Source organism: Fukomys damarensis, unplaced genomic scaffold (genome assembly GCF_012274545.1).
Source record: "Fukomys damarensis isolate Sample0158 unplaced genomic scaffold, DMR_v1.0_HiC HiC_scaffold_23, whole genome shotgun sequence".
In the NCBI taxonomy this organism is placed as follows: domain Eukaryota; kingdom Metazoa; phylum Chordata; class Mammalia; order Rodentia; family Bathyergidae; genus Fukomys; species Fukomys damarensis.
This window is the reverse complement of record NW_022900935.1, coordinates 29,881,975-29,897,128: the sequence shown is the minus strand read 5'-3', so window position 1 is coordinate 29,897,128 and position 15,154 is coordinate 29,881,975. Positions and strand designations below refer to the sequence as shown.

General features: G+C 50.5%; 1 protein-coding gene across 3 annotated transcripts in view; it reads left to right on the top strand.

Annotated features, from left to right (window-relative positions):
- Ttc39a (tetratricopeptide repeat domain 39A) overlaps nt 1-15,154 on the top strand; it is a 43,879-nt gene that overhangs the window by 8,890 nt on the left and 19,835 nt on the right. For 2 of the 3 annotated variants that reach the window (XM_010610296.3, XM_033767360.1), the window contains exons 2-5: nt 6,493-6,597; nt 12,518-12,649; nt 13,786-13,862; nt 14,659-14,726. In XM_010610296.3, the coding sequence (XP_010608598.1) occupies nt 6,493-6,597; nt 12,518-12,649; nt 13,786-13,862; nt 14,659-14,726 (382 nt within the window). Of the gene's footprint in view, nt 1-6,106; nt 6,230-6,492; nt 6,598-12,517; nt 12,650-13,785; nt 13,863-14,658; nt 14,727-15,154 lie in introns of those variants that run through there. The other variant, XM_010610297.3, reaches the window with a different exon arrangement.

The window sequence follows — 15,154 nt, the reverse complement described above, 5'->3', positions numbered from 1 at the left end:
CGCACTGCGGCTCGGCTCCGGACTCGGGATGCCGGAGGCCTGCTGGGCCTCGGAAACGCCAAGGCGACCCTGGGTCGCCACTCCCCTCCGGGACCCAACTTTGTCTGCAAGCTGTAGTCACAGCCTTGATCAGAGCAGTCTTCCATGTCTGCCTTGTAGCGTACCTGTGGGGAGGCTCTGTTCTTTGAATCACCTCTCTTACAGATGAGGAAACTGAGGCATAGCTCTTAAGTGACTTGTCTTCTGTCATCCCAGTGGTAAGAACTGGGGCTAGGATTTGAACCCAGTTCTGTCTCCTGTCAGCGGCCCCACCTACATCATCTTCTGGGGTCCTTGGGGGACCTAAAGAGGCAGCAGGGCGCATTGGGTGCAGCAGGAACTGGGGTTATAAAAGGTTGACATTGTCCCTATTAGCATGGCTCTCCTGTTCGGCCTGACATCCAACCCACTGAGGGATCCTGTGCGACCCTCACCGCCCCTGAGGCAGTGACGGCTGCTGACCACCTGCACACCAGCAGCAACTCTGCTCTCCTGGGACCCATTTGTTAGGGGCAGTTGCTGGGAGGCTGCTGAGCATAGATCCGGCCCAGGTGAGCTGGGAGGAGCTCCTGCCCTGCCTCCCGCCTCACCATCCATGACAATATTTGCCAAGGGCCTGAGGCTGGACAGATGAGCAGGGAGGTGAGGAGCCTGGTGCCACCTGACATCTGGTAGCTGCCACAGGGTCTGTGTGTGGCTGGGGCTCAAGGGTTGGGAGTGGGGTGGCTGGGGTACCCTGGCCTGGGAGAGGGTTGCCTGGTAAGTTTTGCTTTGATCTGTTTTGTATGACTTGGGCTAAGTCCTTTAGTCTCCCTAGGCTTCTGGTCCCTCCTTTGGAAAATACAGGCGGATTGGTCTGGCTGCTTCCTTCCTGCTGTGGGCTAAAGCCCTTGTAAATCTAGAGTTTGGTTAGGACCTTTTCTGCCTAACTCTGAGCACCACCTGGTGAATCTAGAAAAGGAGTTTCCAGGAGAGAAGGCAAACAGAGCAAGATTCCCCCAAAAGAATCCTAGACTCCAGAGCTGAGTGAACGTTCATCCATGTTCCTTATGCACACCTGTGCCTGAGGCCTCTCTACTACCCCAGGCTCCTCTGCCCTCTTTAGGGCCTGAGGCCATCCTCAGGCTGAAGCATGCCTGCTTCCTTGCACGCCTGCGAGGCCGCAGAAGTCCTTCTCCTCCTACCCTTGGTCACTGCCGTCCTGTGGGTCTGATCAGCGGGAGGCTGAAGCCGGACCATCCACACCTTCATCACAGACACTTACTTTCGCTTAAATTCTCAGCCAGACTTGCTGTGGGCCCAGCGCTGGGTGAGGGGTGAACAAACCAGTCTCAGACCTCCACCACTTTAAAAATTATGAAATATTCTTAAGCCTTCAGACCACACACTTCACCACCACCTCTGTCAGATACTAAACGCTGTGCCCATTCATTTCATATTCTCCTTTTTAAGAAATATACTGTGATAGAGGCCTGTGGAAAACTCCTTCCCTCTCCAGAGATAATTGCCATCCTGAATTTTGGTTTAACAGTTCCCTGTTTTTTGTTCTTGTGCTGAGTATGTGAAAATGTGAAAACTGAATAGCTTGTTCTTACTTTATGAGCAAAAGGAGCCATACAGCATGTCATTCTGTGGCTGGCTTTTTCTTACACAAAGTCAGGTTTTTGAGATTTAGCCTTCTTGACCTCGTGGCACTGGACCCCTTCCCTGACACATACCACACCACCCTGTGTAAAGTCTCCTGCTTATTTATTTACTCTTCTTGTTGGACATTGAGGTGGTTCCTATGTCTTCCTATTCAAACACTAGTATTCCTGTAGTGGAATTGTGGTGGAATTGTGGGCTATGCACTCAGTCTTTTGATTGATTGACTGATTGACTGATTTTGGTACCGGGGATTGAACTCGGGTCCTTGCGCTTGCAAGGCAGGTGGTGGAACCACTGAGCCAAATCCCCGGCCTGCACTCAGTCTTTTAAAGCTATTTAGTTACACTGCAAGATCAGAGCTGCTCAGTGGAAGAAAGGATGGCAATGCAGAGTGTCAGAGAGAAACCGCACTCATTAACATTTTCTGAGTACTTCCTGTTGTTCTTTACCTGGTCTCAGGGATCCGTCACAGGTACTCTGGGAAGGTGGGACTATCACTTCTGTTTTGTTGATGAAGAAACTGAGGCTTATGGGGGTTAAAGAACTTTCTCAGGTTTTCCAGCAAGTAATTCCTGAGCTATAGCTTGAGTCTGAGGTCTTAAGAACTCTTGAAGGCCACACTACATTAGGTCCAGCCATAGGGTACTCACTTTATGTGCAGCTAAGGAGGACTCTTCGGAAGCAGAGTCTCAGTCATATTTGCTGTTTAGAAAGGTCACTTTAGAAGCAACAGGTTCCCGTGGACACGTCACTTCACTTTGGGCCCCCACCCTCCCATAGTGAAGTAAGATTTAATAGCCAGCTCTGGCTCCAGCCTGCTCCCCAGGTGACTGCTCCAGGACCACCGCATGCTGACTGAGGTTGGGGTAGTGAACTGGGACTGGGTCTCCCAGCTGCCTCGCTCCCTGCTCCACTAAGAGACACTGCGGTGAGAGCCAAGGGGAGAGTGGGGCGGCTCCAGGCTGCCTGGCCCTCCACTCCCTTGGGTGGGATCTGAGTAGATGAGTCCCACCAGCTCTGCTCTGTTCTCCATCCAGCCCAGTGCCTCCCCTGACCTAGTGTCCTCACCCTACCCTGTGTCCATTAGGCATAGTGAAGAGGCCACCGTGACAGAAGAACACACAGAGGGGTGGCCTGGGAAGGCCCGGCAGCCTGGGCAGGAGAAAGGTTTGGCACTGTGGCCATGCAGAAAGCATGTGTCTTCCCCCAGTTTCTGGGAGAAGCTGGACCCCTTCCATTTCACTGCCTTTGCTCCCTTATCTGTCAAATAAAGATAAGAGCTCCCTCTGGTAGAAGAACTGAGGAAGATTATGCAGTCACCCAATTTAGATAAAACTTGAGTGATATCCTCTTGGTACGGAGGAGGTAGTTGTTAATTCTATTATTAAGTCAAGTGAGGCTAATGTCCTTAGCCTCCCTGAGTCCCCAGCCAGCCCCCACCTTACCTCTGCATTTAGCGGCCTTTGTCTTCAAGCCCTTCCAGACTGCCCTTTGTGCACCCTGTTTCCCCTTCTTGAATGTCTTTTCCCATCTTGTCCGTAAGTCAGTGCCATCTTCCTCAGCTTCTTTGTTGCCCCAGGCTGGGGTGGGGGCCCAGGTGCTTTCCAGGATCACAGCTGCTGTCGCTGCCTCTACTTGTGTCATCTGTAGCTCCTCCCGGGCAAGCCCAAGTCTGGGCCTTTTTTGGGGGTGGGGGAAAATAAGATATGTTTAAAGTCTCTGTTATTCCTGTACAGTTTTTGTTTCTACTTGTTACCTCCCACCTGCACACTTTTTTACATTATGGTGTGTGTATTTTTTACTTCTCCTTCGCTAATGTTATATGGCCTGTCTGGGTCTGTCTTGTATCTCTAGTGCATAGCTCCAAGCTTGGCTCAGAGCCTGATCTCAGAGGGAAAATGGGGAGGAAGGGACTGAGCCCTAGTCTGGGGAGGGGACCTCTTGCTCCAATGAAGCCAAAGCTGTTGGGCCTGCCAGGGGAGCAAATGCACTTCTCTGCATCTTTTTCTTCAGGTAGACCAAGCCAGCAGAACTTCTTGGTGGTGGTGGTGGTGGTGGTGTGCGTGTGTGCGTGTGTGTGCGTGTGTGTGTGTGTGTGTGAGAGAGAGAGAGAGAGAGAGAGAGAGAGAGAGAGAGAGCGAGCACAGAAATGGGAGTCAGAATGCACTGGAGACCCAAGTCAATCGGTGCTCAGTGCCTCCTCATTGATTTCTGCAACTGAAGTGAACAGGTTGAATACCAGTCGCTAGGCTGGGTCCTGGCCACAGAAGGAGACAGACAGCCTGGTCTCTTGAGGAGAGAGCCCAGGCAGCTTCCGGTGGGCCTTTTAGAGCATGAAAAAGAGCTGGGTCTTTGTCCCTTGAGGACTGGGAAGCCAGCGAAGAATTTGAAGTTCAGTATGATATAGTCAGATCTGGGGTTTAAAATGCTATTTTTAGCTCTTAAGAGAGGCACGAGTTAAAGAGAATAAAACTTTCACTATTCTGCCTGGAGTCTGGAAGGGTTTCAGCAAGCATCCTTTGAGGTATGTCCCTGAGCTCTAGAACTGACAGAGCCTCTGAAGTCAAGAGCAAGGCGGGACCAGAAATGAGGCTGCAAAGGAATCCTTAGGAACTTGCAGATTCAGAAACCTAGATCTCTGTGCCCCAGGGCCTCTCAGGCCAAGGGAAGGGAGACAAGGTCTTGAGCCTGCACTGGTACAGTGTGAGGTGTTAGCACTTAGCTTCCACATAAATGTGGGACCCTTGAAGGGTTCTAGCCTCAGTGAATAGGATTAATCGGGAAAAAAGATAAGGAGATGAGGGTTCTGGTGGGGAAAAAAAAGGCCCCTTAAAAATTATAAATATTAGTCTACCTTCACATAAGAGCTGGGATTGGATACACATTGCCTTTGTATTCCTAGAATACATAAACTAAAAAAGTGGCTTATGTGGTCTTAGGGTGAAATGAGTGGCCCTGGGGGCCTGGCCAAAGGAAATAAATGTTCTTTCTAGAGGGATGGATTCTTATCCCAAGGTCCCTTTGGGATAGATCCAACATGAGTTCATGATAAAAATCACAAAAACACAGGAAATAAGCCACTGTAGTGACAGACACCAGAAACAACAAATAGCAGAGTTAGTTTCTGTAAGAATGTAAAATGCCACAAATATGAGCTAAAGTTATGAATTTAAGATGTATAAAGAAAATATAACAAATATAACTTCCCAGGAAATCAAATTTTAAAAAAAGATATATATGAAGCTGAAGAATTTGATACAATAAATGGAAAAAATGCTGCCTAAAATAACCAAACAGATTTGAACAAGAATGAGGTGGAATTTGTGGAAATGAAAAATATACTGTCAACTTGAAGAACTAGGTAGAGAGAGGAAGTAACAGATCAGACACTAGTGAAATGAAGGCACTAAAGAAAGTACTGGAACCTAACAGAGAGTCAAAGAAATGATAAACAGTGGGCCGGGTATTTAGCTCAGTGGTTCTGGACTCTCCCTCCTGGTGAGCCCTGGGGCATAAAGGTGGGGAACTCTGAGGAGGCAACACAGGAAGTAGAATTAATATGGTTTAGTGAGGAGACGGGATATGAGGGAGGCCAGGAAGAGGCTTTTGTCCAAGATGACCATCAGATTTCGGGCGCAGGAGCTAGGGAAAGAGGTGTCACTTATTAAAATGGTGACACCTAGAGACAGCAGGTTTGGGAGAATAAGAGTTCAGACACAGGTTTCAATTTAGATGTGTCATGGAGGAGGAGACATTAGAATTGGGTCTCTAGGTCTGTGTAGTTTCCTTGGTGGAGAAGGGAATCCCCCCACCCCCCCCACTCCTGGTACTGGGGATCGAACTTAGGACTTTGAGCTTGTGAGGTAGGTGGCGTCCCTGCTGATCTAAATCCCTGGCCCTCCTCTTAACTTTTGGGAAACAGAATTTCCTTCAGTGAGATCTTTAAGTTCCCCTCTGGAATAGACCTTCTCTTCAAAGATACCTGTGAGGAAAGCCATTCTCAGGACCATCGATGGACAGCTCTGAGATCTTCATTTCATCTCTCACTTTTCAGATGGGAAACTGAGGCCCAACAGATCCAGGGATTTGTTTTTCCAGCCTTAAGTTCTATTCATTCACCTCATATATTTATTAAAAGTCTACTCTGTACCAGATACTAGGTGCTGGGTGTACAGTAGTGATCTGAACAGATTCCTGCCTTTTGGAAGCTTATTTATTAGGGGAAGGAGACAGATAATAAACCCCCAAATAAGAAAAAAAAAAAAAAAGTCAGAGGATGACAGGATCTGTAGAAAAACTTAAAGGCCAGAAAGGGGCGATGGTGTCCTCCAGAAGGTGACTGGAGCGTGGAAGGCCCTGGGCCGTCCCTGACTACCCACTGTGACAGTGTCTGGGGTTCTAGAGTGCAGGCCTGGGGTGGAGGAGTCCCCAGAAGGAGGAGAGAGAGAGGGAGTGGACCTGTGGGTGGGCTGTGCCCCCTGGGGGGGGAGCCAAGCCCAATGGGTCAGAAGGGCCACAAGGACTCCTTTTACCCTTGTGAAGGGTAAGAGGCTCCCTGCCCCCATCCATAACCCCTTCCCCCTTCCATCAGATCTCAAGTGATACCTTTATCTGCCCCTCCTCCTGCTCTTGGGGATACCTCGAGGTGGCTCCAAGTTGTCCCTGCATCCCAGGACAGCATGAACAGCCTAGGGGAGCTCTTGAAAGCCATCCAAGGCCAACCAAGGAGATGGAGCGGGCCTGTGAGGCTCTGTGCTGCCAGGAGGGACCAAAGGCTCCAAGGTCAGGCCTGTGTTTCTTCCTCAGGACTCCTGTGACCAGCCTTCATGAGGCCCTGGACCAGTGCATGATCGCCCTAGACCTCTTCCTCACCAACCAGTTCTCAGAAGCCCTCAGCTACCTCAAGCCCAGGTGAGCGTGAGCCTGTGGGGGCGGGGCAGGTGTGTGTGCACAGATGTGTGGCTCACACAGGGACAGATGGGGCCTGGTGGGTCATGGAGAATCACAGGAAGCCTGTAACTCAATGCCTTCAGCTTTGGGAGTCACTGTGACCCCTGAGCAGTCCCATAAAATGGCTCAGACTCCCCATCCCACAGCCTGTGAGTAGCCAGGCCCTTTCCAAGGTCACTGTGACTTCCACACTGATTTCTTGTTCCTGCCGAATCTACCTGATGCTTCTTCCTGTCACCTATACCACAGACCTTGGTTTAGTTTCCCTCAAAGCACCGAAGCTTGAGCTGTCTACTTCGCTGAGCATTGGAGGAATAATGGGGACTCCTGTAGCCACTTCCTCCCATTTTTACTATTATATTTCTGGATAATATACTAATTTTTCTTTATTTAACTTTTTATCAGTTTTTAAAACTGAAGTGTAATCCACATACTCTAAAATTAACCCCCCCCTTTTTTGGTAGGGAGGATTGAACTAAGGCCCTTGTGGTTGTGACACAGGTGCTGGAACCATTGAGCTAAATCCCCAGCCCCAAATTCACCCTTTTTTACTACCAGCTTTAAATATCATCTTTTAGCAGACAATTTAGCTTTCCTATATCCCCACTCCACCTCCCTTCCACTATTATTATATCACAGTATTTGATTAAATCATTAATGAATGTCTACATTATTAAACTGTATAATTATTTCTTATTGCAGACAAGTTGTATATTAGATGATGTTTCCTTTCTGGAGTTAATGCTCTTGTCTTTTTTCTTTTGCCTGATTTGCTCTGTGTTTATCCTTAATCTTTTCCACCAGGTGATCCTATCATCAAACGCACCAAGTAAGCTTTCTGCCCCTGCTTTTCCTGGGTAGAAACCCCTCCTCTGGAGGACAGATATTTATCCAGCTGCCTCTGGGCCTCTCTGCCTCTCTTCTGTTTCCTTTCTCTCCTGTCTCCTCCTCATTTCACCAGAGCATGTCTGCTAGAAACTTCCCAGACATGGAACATGAACACACTTGCAGAAACATATATTATTTTCTATCAGAAGTTTGAAAGCGTGGTTCGCCTGATTTCTTCCATCCTCTGCACTGTGAGGCCCAGTTCTTCTTACTGTGATCTTTTCCTTTCTCTAGAAATGTTTAGGATGTTCTCTTTTATTCCTACTGGAGTTCACAGTGATGTGCTGAAATGAAGGTCTTTTTTCTTCCGTATTTTTCTTGGAGATTCTTTCGGTTCTACGATTGCCCATGCCTCATCTTTTCTTTCTCTTTTTAAAATCAGATGTTGGACTTTCTGGTTCAGGCTCTTGTTTCTCCCTCCCCTTTATCTATTTTTTCTGTTTTGGGGAAATGCCATCAATCTTATCATTAAGTCCTTTTTGGCTTTTCTTTACATCTATAATTATTTGATTAACTCCCTAAAGCTCTTTGTTGCTCTTTGGATAATTTTTTCCCACTATATCACCTTATTCTTGATTTATGGATGCCCTGGTTTCTTTATAGCTGTTATTTGGAATATAAAAGTCTTTCACACAGAGCCTGTCACAGTAAACATTCTAACAAATACTTACTTGTCATTAACATCACAGAATATTATTCTTTTAAAAATGCTTTATTTTTTTTCCCTCACATTATCTTGGCTTTCTCTGGCTTCCTGAGTTCTATGTAATGGTGGGAATCCTCTTCTTATAGGGGCTTTCTTCTGATACTTAATGATTCCCGGCTGGTTATCTGGTCACAATTATGAATTCACTCAGTTTACTAAGACCCTTTCTCCAAAATAAATAAATAAGAATTTACTTGAAAGCCAACTGGAATGTGTGCTGAGCACCCTTGTGGCTGGTGGGATTGGCTTTTGGGTGATAACTGATCGGGATCCCAGTTTTCAGATGTCAGTTCTTCAAATGATGCTGTCAGTGCTTCTAGTTTATGGTCCTTACCACTGTGTCTGTCTCTAGACACTGTCTCAGGAGCAGGGAGGCTACCCTGTTAATTTTCTTGATAAGTAAATGATCATGGCTCAGATGTGGTAGCACTGGGATTCAAACCCAGGCCCACCCAGGCCTCTTGGACTACTGAGCTTTCCTGGGGCTCCGTGGGATGGAGACGCTAGAGCACCATGCATGGGGGACCTTGTGCTGCCTCTTCACCTTGAGGGGTGAGGCAGGTAGAAAAGAGAGTGCAGGTATGAAGGCCAGGTCATGTCCATGTGGATGTCCTGAATTTCTCTGAAGGAAGAGGCAAGGTCACTTGCTGAGTGTGAGAGGCCACAGGTGTTGTGGGACAACAGGGTGAGGGTGGGGTATTTCTGAGCACCGTGAGGCTCAGGGTGGGCCTGTCTGTGCTCCAGGGCAGTGTAGAGGACGTGGTCGTCATGTGGCTCCTGCACTGGGGTTCCTAGCTGAGTGCAGCAGAAGGTTGGACACTTAGAACTGATTATTTTGACAAGACGCATTGCTACAAGGAAGCCATGAGGGGCCGGGCTGGAGGCGGGAAGATGAGCACGGAGCGTGATGAAGCAGGGAGGGGGAGGCAGTGGTTGAGAGGGTGGCTGGCATCTTTCAGGATCCCAGAAGCATTAAGGAGGGACTAAGATGACTGCTCCTGTGACGAAAATGAGGTCAAGGTGAGATCCAAGAGCTACGAGGGTGGCTGGCGTCTTCGCTGGTTCTTTCAGCCACATGTGTGTCCTCTTGTCCAGCAGTGTGCAAGCTGCTGTGGCCCAGGACTGAGCAAGATGGGGCTGTTCTTGGGCCCAGCGGGGAAATAGTGAAACAAGCAATAAGTGGTACCGAGAGCTACATAGGGACCCCAACTTGTGTGGGTAAAGGGCCGCCTGGGAAGGCTTTAGTACTGGCAGGCAACCTAAATTCTCAGGGTATATTGTAAAATGAAAATGCTCGCATTTTTTTTATCTCAAATAAGAATGTCAAGGCAGTGACAGCAGAGAATTAAACCAGGCACGGGGCCCCGAGCAGCTGCACAAGAAGCTGACCCTGCAGGGCTTCCTGGAAGAAGTCACATTTAAACTGTCACTGGCTGGTTGAGAAGTCAGCCCAATGGAGCGGGTGTCTCCAGGCAGGTGGAACGATGTGGCAGTGCACGCAGATCTGGTGTATTTGAGGAATGGAGCCCCTCGGCCTGGCGAGAGGGGAAAACTGAGGCGTAACCTAGATCCCTCGAAACCTGGATCCCTCAGAACCTAAATCCCTGGCCTGGCAGATCTGATGGGAGGTGGTGCTCAGGTGGTGATGCCAGCAATGAGGCGTGGCCGTAAATGCTGATGAAGCCTCACTCCCTCGCCCTCCACTCACCTGCTGTGTGGCACGGTTCCCAACAGGCCATGGGCTGGTGTGAGGACTTGGAGACCCTAGGCCAAGACTGCAGTGGGACCCAGGAAGCAGTGATTGGAGTTGGGTAAGGGTGAGGCGGCCCCGGGTGGTGGGGACCAGGGTAGGGCAGGATGATTGACAAGGCTCTGACAAGGCCTGAACCTTGGGTGCTTCGCCAGGAAGGAAAAGCTTGAGGCTACCTACAGGTGGCTGCCAGTCCCAGTCCCACACTCTGCTCTTCCTGTGTCCTCCCCGTCCTGACAGCTGGTCTGGGTCCCAGAAGGTGAGACCCTAGTGCGCATCAGGTTGCAGAGGTAGATACAGCTCAAGGGTGTGGGGTTGCAAGGCAATCTGCAGGGTACACACTAGACATGGTGTGGCTGAGGCCGGGAGGCTGTCAGACCCAGGAACCCCATCTTCCAGTCCAGACCAGAGCTGGGTGGCTTCCAGCTGAGAGGCTGGGGAGGGGCCTGTGTTCCTGCTGGGCTTCAGGCTGGACTGGAAATTCCACTTTGTCTGCCAGCTGCCTGGGTGGAGCCCTTCCTCTTCCTGGGCCCAACCTGCTGAGGGAGGGGAAGAGAGGTGACGGCTTGAGAGCTGACCTGAGGGAGGGTGTGGGGGAGCTTGTGGAAGTGGGTTCTGTGCTGCCAGGGAACCCCTCCTCACAAAGAAGGGTTTTCTGCTGGGATTGACTCTTGACCCTGGCAAGATGTGGAAGAATTAGCATTTACTGAGTGTGGCTGCTGGCACGGGTGTCTTATTTAAACTACTGAAAAAGTCCTGGGACAGGAGGGTTACTGTACTCATTTGATAAAGGATGAAGTTGAGGCTCAGAGTAGCTGTGAGACTTACTGAGGTCACACAGCTGGTGGCCAGCACAGCTGAGCTTCTGGCCTGTGGCTGAGGGACTCTGAGTCCAAGGTCAGCCCCCGTCCCCTGCAGGCAGCTGCTGACCTCAGGGGAAGCTTTCCTGCAGCGGGCCTAGGGCTGTCCTGAGAGCTGGCAGGCCAGGCCAGGGGTCTGCCAGCCTCTTCTCCCTTCGGAAATCTCTGACTCTTAGACACCCACCGCTGAGGGTACCCAGAAGCAAAAGGCAACTCAGTCACAGGTGTTTTATGATCAAGAAGGAAGCTGGTTAAAGTCACATGGTCTCTCACATAAAACCCTCTATAAATATTAGTCACCTCTCTTTCAAGTTCCCAGCGATGGCACTGAGAAGCTTCGTAAATAATTGACAAGGGCTCATGGGGAAGGGATCGAAACTGCCCATCATCTACTGTGCAGGAAGCCGCTCCCTCCCCAAGGTCTCTCCAGCATCTTCAGTGGCACAGAAGCAGTCCCAAAGCCCATGTTGTCAAGGGACTCCCTGTGTACACACAGGAACTGGCACTGGACCTCCGTTTATTCTGCGGAGCACCACCCTGCACCCACCAATCCCCCCTCAAGCCTGGAGCTGAGGAGGAGCAGGAGGCTTCCTGAGGCTGTGGCTTTGTGCTGAGTACAGGGATGAGTCAGGCCAGGCTCCTTTCTCAATGCTCTCACAGTCTGAGGAGAGAGATGAGCTGGGGCTGATGTCAGCTCAGCATGGGCTGTGCCTGGTTGCAGACAGGTCCCTGAGAAGGAGCTCACTTGGGGGCCTGATGGATGATTTGGGAGATATGGAAGCCAGGGAAGGGTGTCTCGGGCTAAGGGAACAGCCGCGGCAAAGGTCCAGAGAAGGCAAGTATGGGGTTTCTTGGAAAAGTCTATGGGTCAGTGAGATCAGGGGTATAGTATAGTCTTGAGTGTGACCAGATCATAGAGGGCAGGGGCAGAGGCTGGAGAGGAGCCAGTACTCTAGGAGGCTGAGGCAGGAGGACTGCAAGTTTGAGCCTAGCCTGAGCAACTTAATGAGCAACTTTATTTTTTAAAATAAAAAATAAAAAAGAGTGAGGATGTAGCACAGGGCAACAGCCCTCGTTTCAATCTCCAGTACAAAAAAAAAAAAAAAAAAAAAAAAAAAAAAAAAAAAAAAAAAAAAAAAAAAAAAAGGGCAGGAGCGTAAGGTGGGCTGGCATGATTTGGAGCCTGTAAGGTTCAAGCAGAGGCTACAGGGTTAGATGATTGGATGGACAGGGGCAGCAGAGGGCCAGCAAGGAGGGCCAAGAGGTGTGGATGTGAGTTAGCCCAGGGACGGGGCTTGGGGACAGCAAGATTGGCCTGTTGGAGGTGGGCAGAAGGTGAGAGGCAGGCCCTGGGCAGGTGTGGGAAGGGCAGCCTTTGTTAGGCTCAGGGCACCTCTGCTGCCAGCCTTCTCAGACATAGGAGGAGCTGAGGCTCGGGTTTAGAAGGTCAGTTAGGGCCATTCAGCGGGAAGGAGAGGATCTGGGAACCTGATCAAGGTCTTTTGAGTAGCAGTGAAAGGGTCAGATCTTGAACAAGTCCCTTGCTCGCAGTGGACCCATCTCCCCCAGGCAGAACTGGGAGGGACAGCAGCTCCGAGGCTGCCATGCCAGGGCTGACTGCCCTAGCACCTCTGCCACCTGAGAAGTGGTAGTTTCAGTGTCCCCTCTCTCTTGCAGAACCAAGGAGAGCATGTACCACTCACTGACGTACGCCACCATCCTCGAGATGCAGGCCATGATGACCTTTGACCCCCAGGACATCCTGCTTGCAGGCAACATGATGAAGGAAGCTCAGTCACTGTGTCAGAGGTCAGAGCTGTGAGGCCCACCCTGCTGTCACCCCGGCCTCTCTGAGTACCTGAAATGCCACTGTCAGTGCTCCTGCTTTTGTCTTAAATGTTGTGTCCCTCAGTGCTTGAAGCTCTGCCTCAGTATCTTGTCTGAGATGGTCACAGAGCAATTTCTAGGGACCAGCTAATGAATTCTGTCCCTGTTTCATGAGTCTGTGACTTCTTCTGTAAAATGAGTGAGTTGTCCTGGGGGCTGCAGGACAGCCCCTGACTCAGGACTTGCTGTGCCACATTCACTGTTTGAATGAATGGGCTAAGAGCCCCTGAGTGTTCACCCACGGGCAGGTGTTCACACCTGCTACAGGCCAGGCCCTGGCCACCCAGGAGAGCATCAGACCTGTGTGGCACCTGGTGGGGACACAGCTGTAGACAGTGATATCTCAGTATGATGTAGGGATGCTCGGGGGTGTGTGGGGTCCAGCCCAGGTGCAGCGATGTGAACGGTGACCAGGCACTGGTCAGGGCAGAGGGGAGGAGGAAGGGGACTCTGGACAGAGGCAACAGCAAGGGCAAAGGGTTGAGAAACTTTGGAGTCTGGGGAGCTGCCAGGAGTCCAGGATCCAGAGGGTCCTGTGGGAGGGCCCATGTGGCTTAGAAGCTGCAGCAGAAGCACAGACTTCATCCTCATGGCAGAGCAGTGCTGAGAGACTCTGAGCAAGGAAGAGCCTTCTAGAAACCCCAAGCTGACAGGCACAGGTGAACAGGCACCAAGTCCTGGCTGACAGGAGAAGTCTAAAGGAGAAGAAGTCTACAGGAGAAGGCTAAAGGAAGGAGAGGGAGCCAAAGGTAAGACAAGCTGGAGGCTACCAAGAAAAGCACCCATCAGACCAGGAGGGGCTGGCTGTGGGGCTGCCTTAGGTCCTTAGCTGGTGATGGATACAGGTGTCTCTGTTTACCAATGAGGACGTGAGGCTCAGAGAGGCAAGGTGGCATTTTTTGCAGGAATTTTAAAACTTCTCTTTCTGAACCCAAAGCTCGTGTTCTGTCTGCCAGTGCTGCCCCTCTGGGTGTCTCCTGGACTGTAGTATGTGTGGCAGAGGCGAGTGGGATCCTCTCATCCTCACCAAATGACCTGCGGCCCCTTTCCCACTCCAGGTACCGGAGGAAGTCTTCGGTGACAGACTCCTTCAGCAACCTGGTGCACCGCCCCACTCTGGACCAGTTCACGGAAGGTGGGCATCTGGGGTGCCCCTCAGGCACACTAAGACAGCTGGCCTGGCTGTAGGCCAAGGGGGGACAGGAAGGGACAGTTACTCTCCCAGTTGTCACCCAGTTCTGGGCCTTGGCCTTAGCACAAGGACACAGGTAAGATAGGCTGGGGGCCTTTTGAGGAGTGGCCCTCAGTAAGGGTATTGAGGACCGTGAAACCCACCCACCTGACAGCATTATAGGCCAGGAACCTGAAGCCAAGGAGAGGAAAAGCTGTCACCGGACTGTGGCTTTGCTCTTTGGTCCAGAAAGTGCTTAGAATGGAGTGTGAGGTTAGGTGTGCTGTCCCACTTGTCCTAATGGTCTCGTGTGCCCCGAAGGGGACTGTGGTTTGAGAAGGTGACACACTGGAATGAGGTAGCTTACAGCAGCCGCATAAAGAAGGTCTGGTCCATTATAACCCAAATGGCATCTTCATACCATGCTCGTGTGTGGCCATAGCCAACCATGAGCACCGTGTGGCCCTTCAGCACAGGGCAAAGGCCTAATTCACACTGAGAGCCCTGGAAGATGCCCCAGCTCACAGTGCATCTGGTGGTTCCATGAGCATGATGCTTGAGGAAGGGAACAGGGCTGCACCAACGCTCTGGGCATGAGGGTGTGCGAGCCAGATGGAAGATTGGAGGAGACGTGTGAGCTAATGTGGACAGGGTAATGGGGTAGTGTTGGCACAAGCTCCCTTTGCTTTTGGAGATGTGGGGGATGGAGAATTGGTCCCAAGAGTCAAGGAGGCTACAGAGCTTTGGTTTCTTCTTGCAGAGGAAATCCACGCTGAGGTCTGCTATGCAGAGTGCCTGCTACAGAGAGCAGCACTGACCTTCCTGCAGGTAGGAGCCCCGTCCTGTGCAGGGAAGCTGGGAATTTCAGAGCCTCGATCTCTGTATCCAAGCCAGATGGGTCCATAGCAACTATGACCTTCGACTTGTGGTCCAGGGAGAGCTATGGTGCTCTCTCCTCACACGAAGCACAGGTGTCTCCCCCATTACCGTGGTGCTGCTTCTGCCTTGTCACTGCTTTTGGCTGCTGCTAAGGGTCACATTGTGTAACAGGCATTGTCACAAAGCCTGTCTTATACTTGATTCATTCAACAAACACTGTAGTAGAAATATATCCTTTTTACACATCTCACATATTTGCTTTCATGTTTATTATTTAATCTTCACTTCAGGGCTGAGGATTTAGCTCAGTGGTGCTGCAAGTGCCTGTGTTCAATCCCTGGTACCAAAAAAAAAAAAAAAAAAAAAAAAAAAAAAAA